Source organism: Capricornis sumatraensis, chromosome 1 (genome assembly GCF_032405125.1).
Source record: "Capricornis sumatraensis isolate serow.1 chromosome 1, serow.2, whole genome shotgun sequence".
Taxonomy (NCBI): domain Eukaryota; kingdom Metazoa; phylum Chordata; class Mammalia; order Artiodactyla; family Bovidae; genus Capricornis; species Capricornis sumatraensis.
The window spans coordinates 172,340,053-172,361,269 of record NC_091069.1 but is presented as its reverse complement, the minus strand read 5'-3'; the positions used below and the strand labels follow the sequence as shown (position 1 = coordinate 172,361,269).

The 21,217-nt window shown below is 36.9% G+C and overlaps 1 protein-coding gene across 1 annotated transcript in view; it reads left to right on the top strand.

Annotated features, from left to right (window-relative positions):
- POLQ (DNA polymerase theta) overlaps window positions 1-17,191 on the top strand; it is a 108,642-nt gene extending 91,451 nt beyond the window's left edge. The window contains exons 26-30 of the mRNA XM_068977320.1: window positions 308-419; window positions 6,240-6,364; window positions 13,281-13,434; window positions 15,759-15,874; window positions 16,359-17,191. Coding sequence (XP_068833421.1) covers window positions 308-419; window positions 6,240-6,364; window positions 13,281-13,434; window positions 15,759-15,874; window positions 16,359-16,472 — 621 coding nt within the window. The 3' untranslated portion in view covers window positions 16,473-17,191. The remainder of the gene's footprint in view (window positions 1-307; window positions 420-6,239; window positions 6,365-13,280; window positions 13,435-15,758; window positions 15,875-16,358) is intronic.
- Window positions 17,192-21,217: the final 4,026 nt, after the last annotated feature.

Here is a 21,217-nt window from a genome sequence, read left to right as displayed (position 1 = left end):
TGCATTGAATTTGTAAATCACTAACATTGTTTTTTTAACACACACAGACACACACACACACTCATACTCATTCATATTCTGCCCCTTCTTTTCTTCTTCCCCACCTCAAAATGTATTGCTAAAAGGCATAAGAGGCATTCACTGGATATCAGCTTCTATGGATCTAACTCATCAAAGCAAATCTAGTCCTTCCTTTGACTTACTATGAAAAATTTACCAAATTTCTATCCTAATGAACTTCTTAGGTTTGCATTTTATGTGGTTTTGAACTGTAATTTATGTACTGAGTGTGATGAGTTCCTTTCAGATTTGCTATGGAATCATTTATGGAATGGGAGCTAAGTCTTTGGGAGAGCAGATGGGTATTAAAGAAAATGATGCTGCTTGCTACATTGACTCCTTCAAATCCAGATACACGGGTAAGGAAGTACTGAGTGTTAATTATCTTCTAGATACTATTCTTCTCAACTCTGTTTCCATATTATATTTTTTAAAACTTGTATTATAGAATTTTCTATTGACAGAAGTTTTCATCAAGCATTATTAATTAAACATCAGTCACTTTACTTCTCATTATTTACAAATATGTAAGTTTTTCATAAAAGTAGGGACAGAAATGGAATAGCAAAATGCAGTTGATATATATACTGCTGTGTCACTGTGGAAATCTTAAAAATCTAGGAATTGTCCTATGCTTCAAGATCTTCCCTGTAGCTCAGACAGTAAAGAATCTCCCTGCAGCGCAGGAGACCTGGGTTCGAGCCCTGGGTTGGGAAGATCCTCTGGAGGAAGGAATGGCAATCCACTCCAATATTCTTGCCTGGAGAATCCAATGGACAGAGGAGCCTGGCGGGCCACAGTCCATGGGGTTGCAAAGAGTCGGACACAACTGAGCGACTAACACTACTACTACTGCTACTACTGCTACTACTGAAACAGTAAACCATTGATTAAAATACCATAAACTAAGACAGAGATTGCCGGGAGAAATATCAATAACCTCAGATATGCAGATGACACCACCCTTATGGCAGAAAGTGAAGAGGAGCTAAAAAGCCTCTTGATGAAAGTGAAAGAGGAGAGCGAAAAAGTTGGCTTAAAGCTCAACATTCAGAAAACTAAGATCATGGCATCCGGTCCCATCACTTCATGGGAAATAGATGGGGAAACAGTAGAAACAGTGTCAGACTTTATTTTTTGGGGGCTCCAAAATCACTGAAGATGGTGACTGCAGCCATGAAATTAAAAGACGCTTACTCCTTGGAAGAAAAGTTATGACCAACCTAGATAGTATATTCAAAAGCAGAGACATTACTTTGCTGACTAAGGTCCATCTAGTCAAGGCTATGGATTTTCCTGTGGTCATGTATGGATGTGAGAGTTGGACTGTGAAGAAGGCTGAGCACCGAAGAATTGATGCTTTTGAACTGTGGTGTTGGAGAAGACTCTTGAGAGTCCCTTGGATTGCAAGGAGATCCAACCAATCCATTCTGAAGATCAACCCTGGGATTTCTTTGGAAGGAATGATGCTAAAGCTGAAGCTCCAGTACTTTGGCCACCTGATGCGAAGAGCTGACTCATTGGAGAAGACTGATGCCGGGAGGGATTGGGGGCAGGAGGAGAAGGGGACATCCGAGGATGAGATGGCTGGATGGCATCACGGACTCGACGGACGTGAGTCTTGAGTGAACTCCGGGAGATGGTGATGGACAAGGAGGCCTGGTGATGGACAGGGAGGCTTCAATTCATGGGGTCTCAAAGAGTTGGACACGATTGAGCGACTGAACTGAAGACAGAACAACTGCTTTTATAGAGCAGTTTGAATATCATCATTTTAAATTCTCTCTTCTTTTAGCAGTATATTGAGGTAATTTGTATACAGTAAAATTCACCTCTGAATTTTGAGTTCTATGAATTTTGATAGATGCTCACAGTCATATAATCTATGCTACAACTAAGATACAGAGTCATTCCCCCGTCATCTCAAAAAGCTCTTTTATGTCCCTTTGTAATCAACTCTGTCCCCAGTCCCCAAAAAGAAGCCTTATTCACTTGACATTATCTTGTACATAGAAAAGAATGTGAATTCTACAAAAGCAACTACTAGAACAAATAACTAAGTTTAGCACAGGAAGTCAGTTATTTTTATATACTATCAATAAACAGTGAATGAAGTAAAAATAAAACCATTTACAGCAACATCAAAAACATGAAATACTTAGGATATAATAATAGAGTATGTGCAAGACTTTATTGAGAACCCAAAAGTAATCCTTTGGGGTTTGAGAGAAATTGAAGAATACTTAAGTAAATGTGAGGTTTACCATGTTAGTTTACTAGAAGGCACCATATTGTTATGATGACAGTTCTGTAAATTTTTGTGTAGATTCAGTGCATTCCTAGTCAAATATCATTAGACTTTGTGTCGAATTTGAGAAGCTGATTCTAAACTTACATGGAAATTCAGAGGGTCTGGAATAACTAGAATAAGTTTGGCAGGGAAAGGTACAGTGTTGAGTTCTTACTCTCCTTGGTTTCAAAATTTATTTTAAACAACAGTAATCAAGAATTGGCTTAAGGGTAGTTTTAGGGAACAATGAAACACAAGAGTATCCAGAAATATGTCTATATGTACACGGTGAATTGATTTTCAGCAGAGTTGCTGTGGTAATTCAATGGAGGAAAGATGGTGTTGTCAAACAAGTGCTAGAACAGTTGGATACCAGTATGGAAAAAAGATGAACTTCTACTTTTGTCTCATATTATATTCAAAAATTAACTTGATAGGACAGGGAGAGGAGCTTTGTGGACATTGAGGTAGACACCAGTTTCTTAGGTAATGATAATACTGAATTAACAATAAAACATAAATACTGAGAAAAGGTACCATCAAGAAAATACAAGGCAGGTGATGGACTGAGAGGAAATATTTACAGTTCATATTATCTAACAAAGGACTGGTGTCAGAATATATAAAGAAATCTGACAACTCAACTAAGAAGGTAAATAATGCATAAAATAAAGTTTGAAAGATTTGAACATACACTTCACAAAAAAAAAATATTTGAATAACTACATCAAGTGTTATCATCATTAGTCTTCAGGGAAAAACAAATTAAAACCACAAAGAGATACTATTACAGAAACATTAGAATGCTAACATTTTTAAAAATTGTGTCTCTTTTACATTGCTGACTGGTTGTAAAATGGTACAATCACTTTGGAAAACAGTAAGGCTCTTTTATTTGAAGTTAAACATACCTTTAACTATGATTCTGCAGTTCTACTATTGGATATTTTCTCAAGAAAAATGAAAACATATGTCCTAGGAAAGACTTGTATGTGAATGTTATAGAAGTTTTGTTTATAACAGCCAAAGACTGGAAATGTTAAACAACAAAAATCCAAGTGAATAAATTAAAATATCCTCAGTTTTATTGAGCTGTAATTGATACACAGCACTTTATAAATTTAATGTGTACAGCAGGATCGTTTGATTTAAATACATCCTGAAATGATTACCACATAGATTTAGTGAGCAACTGTCTTTTCATATTGATATGACATTAAAGAAATAGAAGAAAAGATTTTCTCCTTGTGGTAACAATCTCAGTATTTGCTCTCTTAACAGTTTTCATATATAACATTCTGCAGTATTAATTAGCTTTATTGTGTTGTACGTTTCATTCCTAGTATTTATTTATAACTGGAAGTTTCCATCTTTGACCACCTTCACCTGTTCCTTCTCCTACTTCCCACCTCTTATAGCCATAAATCTAAATCTCTTTTTCTATGAGTTGTTTTTTGAAATACAGTTGACCTACAAACTATGTTAGTTCCTGGTGTACAGCAGTGATTTGCTAGTTCTACACATTTTGAATGATCACCATGATAATTCTAGTTGCCCATCTATCACCATGCAAAGATATTAAATAGGTATTGACTGTATTCAATAACTAATTATTGAATTATTTAATTCAATAACATTTCATACTTGTAACATGTATCTTGTAACTGAACGTTTGTGCCTCTTAATCTCCTATACCTGTTTCTCTCCTCCCCATTCTCCCCCCAACCCCGCCCCAGGCAACAACCTGTTTGTTCTCTGTATCTATTACTCCATTTCTCTTTAACAACTGAGTAAATTTAAAGATCAAATTGGTTTTATTCCGTGATTCATGAATTGAGCAACATCCCAACTAGCAATAGAAAGGAACTTCACTGAGTTGTAAAAAAGTTTTTTAAAGGTAGAAATGGGGTGGGCAGATGAAGGAAATTATTGGCAAAGAATGTAATATTGTTTCAGGCAAGGTCACCCTCCTAAGGGCCTATTGGACAGATAACTTCACTAAAGCTGACCATGTAATTCCAGATTGAATGGTTAAAGATTTTACTTCTGGGGGTATTGAGACTGCAGTCAGGTTAGGTATTAAGTCTTGGTTTGATGACATAGGGTTTAGCCTAAGTGACTTCATTTTGAGCCTACTGTCTCCATTTTAACAGGAACAAATTATCTGTCAGCAGGATTATGGATAAGCAGATTTTGGTATGTCTCTGTAGTGGAATGCTACTTAGCAAGAGAAGGCAGACTTAAGTGAGAACATACAGTGAAATTCAATTTTTATGAAATTTAAAAACATGAAAAAGATAAGGTGTATTAAAGTAGGTCCATGAGTGTTTGAGGCTGATAATGGGGAGCTGGCTGTGAAGTTGGTTAAAATGTTTTGTATCTTGTAGTGGTTTTTACAAAGGTATATACATTTATTAAAGTGCTTATTGTATATACCTCAGCATTGATTGCTTTTTAAAGTAGTTCTTGCAGTCTGAATATTTGAAGACCTCCTGCAGGAGTCAGGTAAAAGAATTCGTAGAGGTGCAGTCTTTTAAATCTCATCCTTTTCTTTGCTCTTTCAGCTGTATCACAGTAATTCTTCTAGAGAAGAAGATGAGAACCTGATTGCTTTCTGAAATTGCTATGCTAGTGGTCAGATATCATCAACAGCTTCACTTGATGGGTTTTCTCACCTTCCTGTCAGCCACAGTCTGTGCCACCCACACAACAGAGATCTTTAAAAGAGGGGTTTTAATTGGGAAGCATTAGTGTTTATTACTTAGGATGAGCAGAGCTGAGAGAAAGCAGAAAGAGCACATGAGAATTAAGATAGACTGGCATTCTCTATAACTGAAGGAATTTTAAAGAGTATAGAAATAGAATATTTCAGAAGAGAAGAACTTTTCTAGCTCAGTGAGCAACGGGGAGATTGGCCTACCTGGAGAAAAGAATTTGAAGACCTAAAAATGAACCTATGTAGCAAAGAATGAATTCTGGCATAGGGAATAGTCTTTTAATTTTAAGGAATTGTATATGTTTCTAATGAAATGTTATAACTCATGCATTAGTTTCAGTTAGGTCCTATTTGAATCGTAGCATAGATGGTAACAAGGAGCTGTTGGAATGTATTAAGTCTGAAAAGTGAAAGTGTAAGTTGCTCGGTCATGTTCAACTCTTTGCAACCCCATGGACTGTAGCCTGCCAGGCTCCTCTGTCCATGGGATTCTCCAGGCAAGAATACTGGAGTGGGTAGCCATTCCCTTCTCCAAGGGCTCTTCCCATCCCAGGAATTGAACTTGGGTTTCCTGCATTGCACACAGATTCTTTACTGTCTGAGCCACCAGGGAAACCCAAGCCTGGAAATTGTAAAATCAAAGAGTGAAAGAGGATTAATGGGATCAAAGAACAGAACCCTGTGAAAAGTAGCATGGAATAGTCTTAAGGTCCTATAATAAAACCACCTAGGTTTTAGTACCTGGTCTGTCATTCTAGAGTTTTGTATTTTTTGTTGGTGGTGGTGGTTAAAAAACAAAGAGATTAAGTCATTTCTAAAGTCCTTTTAGTTTCTAAGTTTAAAGGCTATATGAGATGATGAGTGTTAATTAAACCTATTGTGGTAATCATTTCACAGTATATGTATACGTGCCGTCTAAGCAAGCACTTTTTCAAATACATGTAAAGCAAGCTGTCGTGCTGCACAATGGTGTATGTCAGTTAATTCTCAGTAGAACTGGAAGAAAAAGTGAAAAGAAAAAAAAGTGAAAAGAAAAGGTTTACATGCAAAATTTTGATGCTGTGATGTTAGTGTTAATCATTGTCAAGTTTTGATATGTTTCACTCTATTGAAACTAGTGAGTGAGATAAAGGATGGATGTTGATTGTAGTTATTTCTTTATTTTCTTTGTAGGGATTAGTCATTTCATGAGAGAGACCGTGAAGAACTGTAAAAGAGATGGATTTGTTCAGACCATTTTGGGAAGGCGTAGATATTTACCAGGAATCAAAGACAACAACCCTTATCATAAAGCTCATGTATGTTGAAATTTCTCTGGATTTTTAACTTAATATTTTAATGACATATACTTTTGCAGCAAAGACTGAACCCTGCTAATGTCCTTTTAGAGACTAGCATATGAATTGGATCTTCTGTTTCATTAAGGACTTCTGAAGTGATGGTATATGCCAGTATTTGCTGACCACTGATTTTAGGAGATTAATGTAAATATGGGTTCACTTAATAATATTCCGATTTAAGGTGTTCTGTTTTAGTAAGGCAGTTATTTATTAACTTTGGTAATAAGTTATATATACACTTAATTCTCACATTTGCTAATTGTTCTTTGTTTCAGATAGCATATATTAATTTGTCATATCACACCAGATTGCCACTGTCTTCAAAGATTAGCCAGTCATTGAATTGTGGTATTTTTTTGTTCAATCCTTTTGTTTATTTATTTAAAAAATACTGGCTTATCAGAGGTTACTAGGATACCCAAAATATTTTAAAAAGCTATTTTTAATATCATTTAAAAGATTTATTGATGATACTTATCTAATTATGACTAAAAGCTCTTTGTGAAATCATCAGGATCCATAAAAGTATTCTATGTATTTTAGCATTTAAGTTTCTGTTATAGTCCAGAGCTTCCTATTTTAACTGGTTGTATTTTGCCCTTACCCCATACTTTCATGTGTCATTGCCCACTACACATTGTATGTAATGAAAATATCCAACCCCCAAATTGCTAAACTTCTGTCTTGAGCTACATCCTCTCAGAGCAATAATGATCTTAGGAACTATGGAGGAATAGTTGGGTTTTTGTTACTTCTTTACTCTCTCGCTTCCCATATATCCACATACTAGACCTCAGATATTTCCCAGACTTTTACCATATTTACAACTATACGCACTGTAGTTGATGCACAGGGAAGGTAAGTCTTAAAATATATTGGAAGAGATAAAGCAAACACGTATACCTGTAGTCAGTGATCTAGGCTCCTGGATGAGTAGGACTTGAACAGATACCTGAAGACTAAAGGTTAGATTGCTGGGCATGAGAAAAAAAGATAATCACAAATGATTAAAGTCTGGGTAAGGGTCGGCTAAAGGCCAATCTGATAGAAGTGGAGAATTTGAACTGTCACTTGAGCATAGATAATTTTCTACTGGTTACATGAAATCAGCTATTGGAACGTTTTTAAAGGCAGTTTATTACTTGAAATCATTGGTCTTTTTGATTTTAGCCATTCTGGTACCTGAATCTTGATACCTCATTGTGCTTTTAATTTGCCTTTTCCCTGATGACTAGTGATGTTGAACTTCATTTTTTATATATTTATTGGCCACTTGGATAAATTTTGTGAAGCACCTGTGCAAGTCTTTTTGTTTTTGAGTTGGCTGTCCTTTAATTGATTTATGAGAGTCCTTACATTTTTAAGGGACTTCCCTGGTGGCTCAGAGGGTAAAGCGTCTGTCTGCAATGCAGGAGACCCTTGTTTGATCGCTGGTTCGGGAAGATCCCCTGGGGAAGGAAATGACAACCCACTCCAGTATTCTTGCCTGGAAAATCCCATGGACTGATGAGCTTGGTAGGCTACAGTCCATAGGGTCGCAAAGAGTCAGACACGACTGAGTGACTTCACTTTCACTTTGACTTTTACATTTATATTCCAGATATGAGTCTTTTGCTTACATGGCTTTATCAGTCTTTTGTATTATTGTAGTGCTTTCTATGATCTATTTAAGAAAGGTTTCTCTACCCCAGTGTCAATTCTGTAGAAGTTTTTGGTTCTGACTTTTAAATTTATATTTACAATCAACTAGGAATTGATTGTTATGCATTTAGCAAAATTTAGGGTCAAGATTTCTCCCTACCCCTATGGATATACAGTTGTACAAGCTGTTATTGAAAAGACTGTTTCCTCCCCCACCTCACCCACCTCACCCCTGCTCTGCAGAGTCACCTTTGCCAAAAATTAAATCTACAAGTATGGATGTGTCAGTTTCTGGACACATCGTTTTGGTATTTTGTATTTACTCATCCTCTAAGCACTGCCATATTGTCTTCCCAGGTGGCACAGTGGTAAAGAATCTGCCTGCCAATGCAGGAGATGCAAGAGAAGTGGATTCAGTCCCTGGGTTGGGAAGATCTCCTAGAGGAGGAGATGGCAACCCATTCCACTCTTCTTGCGTGGAGAATCCCGTGGACAGAGGAGCCTGACCGGCTTCAGTCCAGGGGGTCACAGAGAGGCGGACACGACTGAGCAGTTAAGCCTCCATACTGCCTTAGTTATACAGCTGCTTTTTATAAGATGTTTTGATATATGGTAAAGTAGGTTTTCACAACTTGCTTTTTCTCCCTGCCTGCCCCCCCCAAGAATATTTGCCTGTTCTTGGATTTTCTGCATTTTCATATAAATTATAGAAGCAGCTTGTGAATTTCCATACAAACACAAACCCCTGTTGGGATTTTTTAATTGCAGTTGCTTTGAGTTCATAGATCAAGATGGGATTAAGAGACATATTTATAAATTTGAGTTTTCCAGTTGATAAACATGTTCAGTTCAGTCACTCAGTCGTGTCTGACTCTTTGCGACCCCATGAATTGCAGCACGCCAGGCCTCCCTGTCCATCACCATCTCCCAGAGTTCACTCAGACTCACGTCCATCGAGTCCATGATGCCATCCAGCCATCTCATCCTTGGTCGTCCCCTTCTCCTCCTGCCCCCAATTCCTTCCAGCATCAGAGTCTTTTCCACCGAGTCAGCTCTTCACATGAGGTGGCCAAAGTACTGGAGCTTCAGCTTCAGCATCATTCCTTAAGAAATCCCAGGGTTGATCTCCTTCAGAATGGACTGGTTGGATCTCCTTGCAGTCCAAAGGACTCTCAAGAGTCTTCTCCAACACCACAGTTCAAAAGCATCAATTCTTTGGCACTCAGCTTTCTTCACAGTCCAACTCTCACATCCATACATGACCACTGGAAAAACCATAGCCTTGACTAGATGGACCTTAGTCGGCAAAGTAATGTCTCTGCTTTTGAATATGCTATCTAGGTTGGTCATAACTTTTCTTCCAAGGAGTAAGCGTCTTTTAATTTCATGGCTGCAGTCACCATCTGCAGTGATTTTGGAGCCCCCCAAAATAAAGTCTGACACTGTTTCCACTGTTTCCCCATCTATTTCCCATGAAGTGCTGGGACCGGATGCCGTGATCTTCGTTTTCTGAATGTTGAGCTTTAAGCCAACTTTTTCGCTCTCCTCTTTCACTTTCATCAAGAGGCTTTTTAGCTCCTCTTCACTTTCTGCCATAAGGGTGGTGTCATCTGCATATCTGAGGTTATTGATATTTCTCCTGGCAATCTTGATTCCAGCTTGTGTTTTTTCCAGTCCAGCGTTTCTCATGATGTACTCTGCATATAAGTTAAATAAGCAGGGTGACAATATACAGCCTTGACGTACTCCTTTTCCTATTTGGAACCAGTCAGCTGTTCCATGTCCAGTTCTAACTGTTGCTTCCTGGCCTGCATACAGATTTCTCAAGAGGCAGGTTAGGTGGTCTGGTATTCCCATCTCTTTCAGAATTTTCCACAGTTTATTGTGATCCACACAGTCAAAGGCTTAACAAGTTATATATGCCCATTTACTTAGGTCTTTTAAAATTCTCTCAACGTGATGTCTAGTTTTGGGGAAGAGATCTTACAAGGTTTTTATTAAATTTATAGCTAGATATTTGCAAAATTTAATACTCTTGTGAATGGTATCTTTAACAATTCTTTTCCTTCCCTTTTTACATTTTTTAACCCTTTGCTGCTAGTATAGAAGGATAATTGTCTTTATTGTTTTCTTGTCTAGAAACCTTGCAAATATTACTTGTTAATTCCAAAATGTTATCTGTAGATACTTTCAGGTATTCTGTTTGCACAGTTATTATCTATCTCTCCCTAAAATAGTTTTTTAACCGCCTTTCCAAGTCTTAATCTTTTTTTAACTTTTGCTTGACTTACTAGCTAGTACAGTGTTGAATAGAATTAGTGATAGTGAACATCTTTGCCACTTTTCAGATCTCAGAGGGAAATTTTAAACATTTTACCAGTAAGTAGAGCTTCCCTTTAGGTTTTTAATAGTGCTGTGTCAGAAAAAGTTAGCTCTCTTATATATGTACTTGTAGGCTATACAGTCTCCATCACAACTACTCAACTCTACTTTACTAGTGCAGATGCAGTCACAGACACAGTCTTCCAGGGAAACTTCACTTACAGAAGCAAGTGATAGGCCAGACTTGACCTGTATCTGTAACTGGCCCACCCTGGTCTGTTTCTTCTTTAAAGGTAATCTGCCTTTTTTTTTCTAGGTTGCTTTCAATGCAGTATTTTTCTTTCCTTGTGGTTTCCAGCAGGTATTCTGTGATATAAGTTTGTGTGTTTTTTTTTTCTCACCTCATGTGCCTTTGTGTGTGGATGTGTGTTAATTGATCCTTTTTGGTGTGCATTAGGACCTCTTGAATCTGTACCTTGAGATCTTTTGTTGATTTTGGAAAATTCTTAGCCATTTCTTCTTCAATCATTGTTTCATTGAAATCTCTTCTCTCTTTCTGGAACTTTTAATACAAAATTTTAAAACTTGTCTTTAATTCCTCCTTTTTCATATCCTCTGGTTGGTATTTTCCATCTTTGTATTTCATCATGATTGATAATGGATATTTTCTTCCAATTTATCTTTAAGTTGCCTAATTTGCAACTGTTGAGCTTTTAAGTTCAGAATGATCTAGAACTTTTCCAGCACCCCAGAAGGCCTTTTTATGCTCTTTCCAAGTCAGTACTATCTCCCCACTGCACACATACAGAGAAAGCACTGTTTAAGTGCTTTAAGTTATGTTATTTTAATATTTTTGGTGGTAGAGTTTTTATTTTGCTCTTATGAGTGATTCTGTGCTGAAATATTCAGTTTTGTCTTTTATTTTCTTGATAGCATGATCATTTTATAGTCTAATAAGTCTGATAATAGCATGTAGTTAATACATCTCATACTTGTGTTCCTATAGTCTCTTCCTATTGACTTTTGTTTTTCTTAGTTTTCTATAAAAACAATCGTATTGTCTCTTTACCAGGCTTCCTCCTACTTGTTGGGCTGTGAACCCAAATGTTTGTTATCACTCCTCAAGACCATCAAGTTCTGCTCAGCTTTTTATCCTCTCAGCTGCCTCTTCAGGAATCTGTTGATTTCCCTGGGAAAAAGGGTGACCTCCATAGCTAGGGTCACCTCCTTGGTTTCATTTCTCTCCTAGTTTTTTAGGTTCTGTAATTCTTCACTTTTTCCTGTCTGATTCTTTCAAAGAGGCATTTTCTGACAAGCTCTTCTGGTTATCATCAGTGGGAGGGTTGGTCCTAATGACGTAATCTCCCATTATCAGAAAGCTGCGTATTTTTATGTATGTGAAAATGCACTAGTGATGGGAAGGGACTGAGACTGTGGGACACAAAGCTGAGACTGTCCAGTTTTCTTATTTTGGAATAGTCTCAGGGGAATATAGTATCATGAGAATGAGGTATATATTTTGGTTTTATTTGCTTATGTCACAGTAAAAATAAGCCCTGAATTTCAGTGACTTATAATAAGAAGCTTTATTTTTAATTCATGTTACAGTTTGGTTCTGGGTTAACTGTGGCTGTGTTCTGTATTTTCTTCATTCTAAAATTCAAAATGAAGAAAAGTCCCTATCTGGAATAAACCCTTTGTTCTGATGGTGTTAGATAGCTTCCAAAACTCCTTACATGTGCCATATTTAAGTTTTGCTAACATTTTATTGGCCAAAACAAGTTAAGTCCGTGACAGTGTAAAACACTTTGAATCACATGTCAATGGATGGAGGCTCAGGACTTCACAGAGAAAAGTAGCAAGTTATAACAATGATAACAATCCACTACACAAAGGCATATGGTTTTAAGAAAGGGAGTAATCAGTAGAACTTTGAAATTCAGTCACTCTTAAAACAGTGACAGCTGAGTGTGTTTAGGATGGATTCATCAGCATTTGACAGAACTAGTTATTAATTTTTTTTAAAGTCTATCTCTTTAACCAGTATTTAATATACTTGGAGTTGGATGTAGCCCAGGTGACAGGCAACTAGAGAACACCTCTCAAGCTACATAGATCCCTCCAGTGAGTAGACCCTTCCCATCTTCTGAGCCCTTTGGGGACAACAGGAGTGGTAATCATAGACCAATTACACCTTGAATATTGACCTACATCCCAGTTCCTGTAGCCCCAGGATGATCACTTTTAGCAACTGTGGTTGCCTGCCAAGAAGCTCATGGCAGCAGTAGTTTCAGGGAAGTTCTAACTTAATACCTTGGGATTTAGGACCTGCACTTTCACCAGCAGCTAACTACTAGCCCCAGCAGCCCATAGAAAGCTCTGATTCATAACAGAGGGCTGCAGGCTTGCTGTGGCCAAACTCTGGGTAGGACTAAAAGGCCACTGATACGGGGGATGTACTTGAAACATTCCAACTCACATCACAAAGAATGGTATTCCAATTATGTCTATTTAGGATTAAGAGGAATTGTATTTTGAGGAATAGATTCTTTAAGGTGAAGTTTAGAACATTGATAAAATATTTTTTAAAATAATTTTGAACTTATAGATACATTTTAAGTGTAATGTAGTTTTTTCTTCCTAACTGAGTGTTGAAGCCTAGACTACAGCAATCTGACCTTCTTCTTCTGTTTAGTCTGTCCTCATGTGAATGACAGCCCAGAATCTAGGGCCCTGGATCATTCTAGTTATTAATCTTAGGATGAAGCTTATAGTTGATGTCCTGGGTTACATCTGTTCCAGATTTCCAATCTTGTTGCACATGTGAGCACTAATCTGTGGACACTAAAAGCAGTTATGAAAGTATGTTGGTGTATCTGATGCATTACCTGTTAATTGTTGTTTTTCATAGGCTGAGCGTCAGGCTATCAACACAAGAGTCCAAGGTTCGGCGGCTGATATTGTCAAAATAGCCACAGTTAATATTCAGAAGCAGTTAGAGACCTTCCACTCAACCTTCAAATCCCATGGTCATCGAGAGAGTTTGCTCCAAAGTGACAGAACAGGTTTGTTCATAAATGTGGCCCCTGTTATAACATGTTGAGACTAATTACATCAGAAAAGAAAAGGGAAGATTACTTACATTGATTTCTCAACAGTTCGTAAACATTTTGGTCTCCTGATGTCTTCACACTCTTAGAATTATTAAGAATCTCAAAAGTTTTTGTTTACGTTCATTATATCTACCGATATATACCATATTAGAAGTTAAAACTGATAATTTAAAAATATTTATTAAGTTACAAATAATAATAAACCCACCATGTGTTAACACAAGTAACATAGTTTTTATGAAAATAATGACATTTTTTTCAGAACAAAAAAAAATTGGTAATGAGTGGCTTTATTTTACTTTTCTGAAAATCTCTTTAGTGTCTGGCTTAAGAGAGGATAGATTCTGTTATATATTTTTGCATTCAATTTGTAGCAATATTTCCTGTTCTATAACCTCTGGAATGGAAAACCCTCTGTAGAGTCTAGGATGATAAATGTCCCAGTTTGTGGGAGACTGATGGTTTCCCATGATGTGGGACTTCCACTGCTAAAATCAGGATAATTGGTCACCTTACTGCACTGTACACTTATGAGAGAAGGAGATCATAAAAGGAAAATACTCCTTGGAGTTCCCTGGAAACACTTTTTAATTTAAGGTATGATCTGTGGACCAAAGATGATCCATGAGACCCTTTCAAAGCATCTGCAAAGTCAAATTATTCTCTTAATAACACTCAGAGGTTATTTTCCTTTTTTAGACTTCTTTTCTCATAAGTGTACAGTAAGGGTGACCAGTTATCCTGGTTTTAGCACTGTAAGTCCCTATATAGAAACCTTAAAAAAATATGTGTATGTATGTATGCATATGTGTGTATATTTATATATATATGTATGTGTGTATATAAAACTAAGTAGTTAAACTTTCCAGAAATAAACTATAAATTTATAGTCAGTTGATATTCCAAAAAAGGAACATGTTTTCTGTTCATGACCTTCCTTGAACACATGTACACATTCACACTTTTGTATTTGTAGAAAGAATGTATGGTCAAAACTTATTTGGGGGAATAACATTGTACTGTGTGCTTTGGAGAATTTAGGAGGAAAGTTATCAACCTGTGTTTGAATTTTAAATCTGTAAAAGAATGGAAGATATGATATGTGACTGTGAAATAGTTACATGACTTTTCACAGCAGAATGATGCAGTGTCCAAATGAAGGTATAGATAGTATCAAGCTTTAGAATCAGTGGAAGACAATGTGGAAATGTCATTAAGGATGACCTCATTGTGTAATGCTGAGTTAAAGGCAGTAGTAGGTCAGGGACATCAAAGGAAGCTGAGCCTGAGGAAGCTGACCTCACAGGGAACAGGAGGATCATGGCATTCTGTGTCTGAAGCCAAAGTAACCAAGGGAAATCAAAAAGGACAAAGGTAGAGTGATCAGAAAGCAGAAAACCTAACCCATCCAGACAGCCAGTGATGCAAGAAAAGTGGAGTCCAATGGGGTAGATCAGATTTAAGCAGAACTGGCAAACATGCACAGCCTTTGCAGCCCTGGTATGGAAGCAACCTGCCATGCATCATCTGCCTTTGCTGTCTTACCCTATGAGAGCCACCTCTGAGAAAATTTGGGCTGCAGGTAGTGGGAGTTAGAGTTCTCTGAGGGAAGTACCAGATACTGAAGGAGATGGTTTCTGTGCTCTCCTGAAAATAAGGAAATTTGGATGGCAGAAAGGAAGGATTGCTCTGAGAAATGGGCAAACGATGGAAGGGTGTTACTCCAAAAGTATTAATGTTGAAGCTTATTTTGGTGATCAGAGGGGCATAATCTAAACCACTTGGCCCACTAATTAGGAAATAGTGACTAAGTCTAGATTTTTAACCATTTTTGTATTCATGAGTTCTTTTGAGAACTTGTTGAAAATGTATAGATCGTCTCTACAGGAATTTGTATGTTCTCTGAAGTCCACAATTGGACACTGGGTTTAGAATTCCTAGTCTAGAGTGTGTGGTCCAACTGGGGACCAGTTTTACCATGATGACACTCTGGCCAGAAAAAGACATCTTCAGGGAGTGTCAGTCAACTCCATTTATTGACGTCTTTGTTAGAGTTCTCATTTCTGGGAGGAAGTCTGTGGAGATTTGAATTTACCTGATAGGTGGGCTAGGTGGCAACCAACAAGTAGTTTTTTTCTTGATAGTTCCAAATTTTATGTGTTTTACTCTCTTAATTATAATTTCTCAAGATTTCTTAAATCTCTCTTTTAAAAAAACTTTCCCAAAGCCCAGAGACCTACTTACTGATCAGTTTTGCTGCTTTTTTCATGGATTAGGATGGTTGCCAAAGAAAAAACTGCAAGGGATGTTCTGCCCCATCAGAGGAGGCTTCTTTATCCTTCAGCTCCATGATGAACTCTTATATGAAGTGGCAGAAGAAGATGTTGTTCAGGTATTTTTGCAGTGTTTGTGTGCATTCTATAGAGAGCTAAGATACTAGGTCAGGCTAAGATACATGAGATTTCTGGAACCATTCTCTAGCCCCAGGATGGCTATAGAAAAGTAGAAAACCTAAGGGCAGAGAAGGAGCTCAGAGTGCTCAGCTTTAAACCCATTTTAAAAGAAATTCCTGATGCAAGAATATTTTTGTCTGTGAGAAGTCAGATGAGAATTTGGAGTCTTTCAAAGCTCTGAGCATTCTAGTAAACCTGGCAGAGCTCCAGTTCCTTGGTGCAGACTAGTGTGGGATGCTGGCTTTTTTCTGGCTTAGAGTGAAGAGCTCCTGTCTGCCTTATCACCTCAGTGGGTGGGCTGGCAAAGATTCTTTGTACAGAGTTTGTTAACCCCCCCTTTTTTTCTTCCTTCCTTCTTCCTTCTGTTTTTTTTCTTTTTTTAGTTTCGTTTTCTTTGTTAACCTCTTTTTTATTTTTTTGTAGGTAGCTCAGATTGTCAAGAATGAAATGGAAAGTGCCATAAAACTGTCTGTGAAACTGAAAGTGAAAATGAAGATAGGTGCCAGCTGGGGGGAGCTGAAGGACTTTGATGTGTGATTGTAGGGAAGCCTGGTATAGGTAAAATCACAAGGAAAGAACAGAGATTGCCCTTTCACCTACTTTATGAAAATAGAAACCCCCTCAAGTCTTGATGAATTTAGGATAGTAATTTTATAGTGAGAGTTTCAAAATGTGTATCAGTTTAATCCTCTATAATGTAAAAAACTACTCTTGAGGCAAAATATCAAGTTTAATGTTTATATTCACCCTCAAAAAGAATACCTGTGAAATTGCCTTTTATAGTTTACTGTGGCTTTAAACAGTTTCAGAACACATGCTTGAAATTATGTACTTAGCACTTTGGGTCTAATCTGCCTGGTTGAACATGAAGAAACATTTATGCCTCAGGGGCATTTTCATCCCAATCAGGATTCAGACACTTGTGATACAGCAGGAGCTAGAGGCAGATAAGGATTTGGTTTAACATAAACCACCAGGGTTACGTGATGTGTATGATTTTCATCCAATATGAGTGTAAGACTATTGAAGTAGTATTTTAAAACAGCATTGGCAAGTAAATTAAGAATTCTATAATGTGGTAAGACTTGATATGGATGTAGTCTAGGTATGGATTTTCATCAATTGCCATTTCTTCTTCCTTTTCCTCTTCCAATTCATACAATGAATGTATTTCTAATACTTAGGTATTATAAAACAAGCTACAAGCTACACCTCTCCAAGAAGTGTTCTGATCTGTAAGATCGTATGTTTATATTGCATTGTAAGATAGCACTGCCAGAGAAGGGAAACACTTCCTCTAATCAGTCCCGTATTGCCTCTTTCTCTGTGGCATCATAAAAGATTGTACTTTATAATCCCAGTCAGAGCTGAATAACCAACTTTTTTTCTTTTGCTGTTAATAAAATTAATTTATTTCAGACTTTATCCCAGCAGTTCAGTTTTTAAAATTGTGTTTGTCTAAGCTTCAGAAGCTTGTGTGTCCTCTTATTTTATGATTTGCTCAACAATGTCTGTGTAACAGGAAGTGTTTATTATATTCTCAATCAGTTATCAAAGGGCTCTTTTATGTTTGTTAATCTCAATTTTTAAATTCAGTTGCTTTATAAGCAAAATGTAATACACTATTAGTAGTTGGATATTAGTGCACGTGATCCTCAGACATTTTGATGGTTGGGGGAAGTGGGCAGAAGAAGACAGAGGTAAGAGGAAAGTTACATCATTATTTCTTGAGTTTTTTCCATGTTTACCTGTACCATGTTTCTTAGAAAAGCTACATGAGTGTTCTTCAAATATGAGTGGAGGTGTATAGGTCACGTCCACCTCATTTTCTGTAGTCATGGCTTTGTATTTGTGGTGACATGCGTTTTCTTCATCCTTTTGGACCTATCAGCTGAACTTAAAAAACAGGCACTCCTTGCTTTGCAAGATTCAGTTATGGAAAAATTCGTTTCCCTGGCTTACTTATATCACACTAGTGTCCCTGCAACACAATTCAGATATCAGTTGACATGGTATATTAACTTAGTAATTGCATAAAGTTCAAACTTCACTAATAGCTCGTCCATCCACAAATCACTATGTTTATTCTAAATGCCCTTTGTGGTAGGTAGAATAATTCTTGTTCCCTCCCCAAATGTTGACATCCAAATTCCCAAAACGTGTGAACATATATTATGTGGCAAAAGGACCATCACTTATATAATTAAGTTAGAGATCATGAGATGGGAAGATTATCTGGTTCATTTCAGTATGAACACAAAATTCCTTAGGAGAGGAAGGCAGATGGTCAGAGTCAGAGGAGAAAATGTGACAGTGGAAACAGAGTGAGATTGATCATTGAAAATACTTCATTGCTGACTTTAAAGATGGAAGAAGGAGCTGTGAGCCAAGGAATGCAGACAGCCTCTAAAAAGTGGAAAAGGCAATGAAGAGCCCTGCAAGCACCTTGATTTTAGCACAGTAAGATCATACAGAACTGTAAGGTAGTAATTTGTGGTTTTGTTTGTTTTTAAGTTTTATTGAGATATCATTGACATATAGCACTGTATAAGTTTGTGTACAGTATAATGACTTGATACATATTGTGAATGATTTCTACAATAAGTTTAGTTAGCATTCATCATCTCATTTAGGTACAAAAAGCGTATTTTTCCTTGCAGTGAGAACTTTTCGGCTTTACTTTCTTCAGTTCAGTTCAGTCGCTCAGTCATGTCCGACCCCATAAATTGCAGCACACCAGGCCTCCCTGCCCATCACCAACTCCTGGAGTTGACCCAAACTCATGTCCATCAAGTTGGTGATGCCATCCAGCCATCTTGTCCTCTGTCGTCCCCTTCTCCTCCTGCCCTCAATGCCTCCCAGCATCAGGGTCTTTTCCAATGAGTCAACTCTTCGCATGAGGTGGCCAAAGTATTGGAGTTTCAGCTTCAGCATCAGTACTTCCAGTGAACACCCAGGACTGATCTCCTTTAGGAGGGACTGGTTGAATCTTACTTTCTTAGTCACTTTCAAATATGCAATCCAGTAGTGTCAACTATAGTCATCATTACATCTCTATTTTCTATATATAAAATGCTTTTTTATTTCTTTTTCTTGCCTGATTTCTAGTACTAGGACTTCAGGTACTATTTTTAACAGGAGTGGTTGAAAGTGGACACCCTTGTCTTAGTCTAACTCTTGGATGGAAAGCTTTTAACCTTTTACTATTGAGTAGATTTTAGCTTTGGGCTTGTTATATATGGCCTTTGTTATGTTGAGGTACAATCCTTCCATACCTAAGTTACTAAGAGTTTTTATTATGAATAGATGTTGAATATTGTCAATTTTTTTTCTGCATCTATTAAGATAATCATGATTTTTATCCTCATTCTGTTAAAATGGCATGTCATGTTTATTGATTTGCGTGTATTGAAACATCTTTGTATCCCAGGTATAAATCTTGTTTTTAGGGGCTATAATTCCTTTAGTGTGCTGTTGAATTCAGTCTGCTAGTATTTTGTTGAGGATTTTTGCATCTGTATATCAGAGATACTAGCTTGTAATTTTCTTCTCTTGTAGTATCCTTTTCTGGCTTGGTATCAGGGTAATGCTGACCTCATAAAATGAGTCTGGGAGTGTTCCCATCTCTGATTTTTTGGAAGACTTTGAGAGGAATTAGCATTAATTTTTCCCTAAATGTTTGGTAAAATTCAACAGTGAAGTCATCTGCTCCTGGGCTTTTGTTTGTTGGAGGGTTTTTTTAATTACTGAATCAGTATTCTTACTAGCAATTACTTTGTCCAAATTTTCTAATTTTCATGATTCAGTCTTGGTAGGTTGTGTGTTTCTTATAATTTTTTCATTTCTTCTAGATTGCCCAGTTTGTTGGAATACAGTTGTTCATAGCCTCTTATGATCCTTTGTATTTCTGTTACAAACATCATTTGTAATGTTTCCTCTTTCATTTATATATTTTTAAATTTATTTTAATTGGAGGCTAATTACAATATTGTAGTGATTTTTGCCATACATTGACATGAATCGGACATGGGTGTTCATGTGTTCCCCAGCCTGAACCCCCTTCCCTCCCCATCCCATCCCTCAGGATCATCCCAGTGCACCAGCTCTGAGCGCCCTGTCTCATGCATTGAACCTGGACTGGCAATCTGTTTCACATATGATAATATACATGTTTCAATGCTATTCTCTCAAATCATCCCACCCTCTCCCTCTCCCACAGACTCCAAAAGACTGTTCTATACGTCTGTGTCTCTTTTGCTGTCTCGCATATAGGGTCATCATTACCACCTTTCTAAATTCCATATATATGCGTTAGTATACTGTATTGGTGTTTTTCTTTCTGACTTATTTCACTCTGTATAATAGGCTCCAGTTTCACCTCCCTCATTAGAACTGATTCAAACGTATTCTTTTTAATGTCTGAGTAATATTCCATTCTGTACATGTACCACAAGTTTCTTATCCATTTGTCTGCTGATGGACATCTAGGTTGCCTCCATGTCCTGGCTATTATAAACAGTGCTGCGATGAACATTGGGGTACACGTGTCTCTTTCAATTCTGGTTTCCTCGGTGTATAATTTTGTTGATTTGGGTCCTCTCTCTTTTTCCCTTGGTTAGTGTAGGTAAAGATGTGTCAGTTTTATCTTTTTAAAGAAGCAATTCTTAATTTTTTTTAACTTTTCTATTATATTCTTATTTTCCATTTCATTTATTTCTGCTCTAATCTTTGTTATTTACATCCTTCTGCTAAATTTGAGCTTAGTTTCCTCTTCTTTTTCTAGTTTCTTGAGCTGTAGAGTTAGGTTGATTATTTGAGATCTTACTTTTTCTTCTTTAATTAAAAAATATTTTATTGCTAAAAAATGCTAACCATCATCTGAGCCTTCAGTGAATTGTAATCTTTTTGCAAATGGTAATGTCAAAGATCATTGATCACAGATTACCATAACAATCATAATGAAAAAAAATTGGAAATATTGAGAGAATTATCAGAGACACAAAATGAGCAAACGTTGCTGGATAAATGGTATCAATAGATTTGCTTGATGCAGGGTTGCTACAAACATTCAATTTGTAAAATATGCAATATTTACTAGTCTTTTTTGTTTCTTAATGTAGGTATTTATTGCTGTGAATTTTTCCTCTTAGAACTAGTTTTACAACATCCCATAAATTTTGTTTCCATTTTATTTTTCTCAAGATTCTCTTTTATTTCCCCTTTAATTTCTTCTTTGATCCATCAGTTGTTCAGGAGAGTATTATTTAATTTCCTTGTAGTTG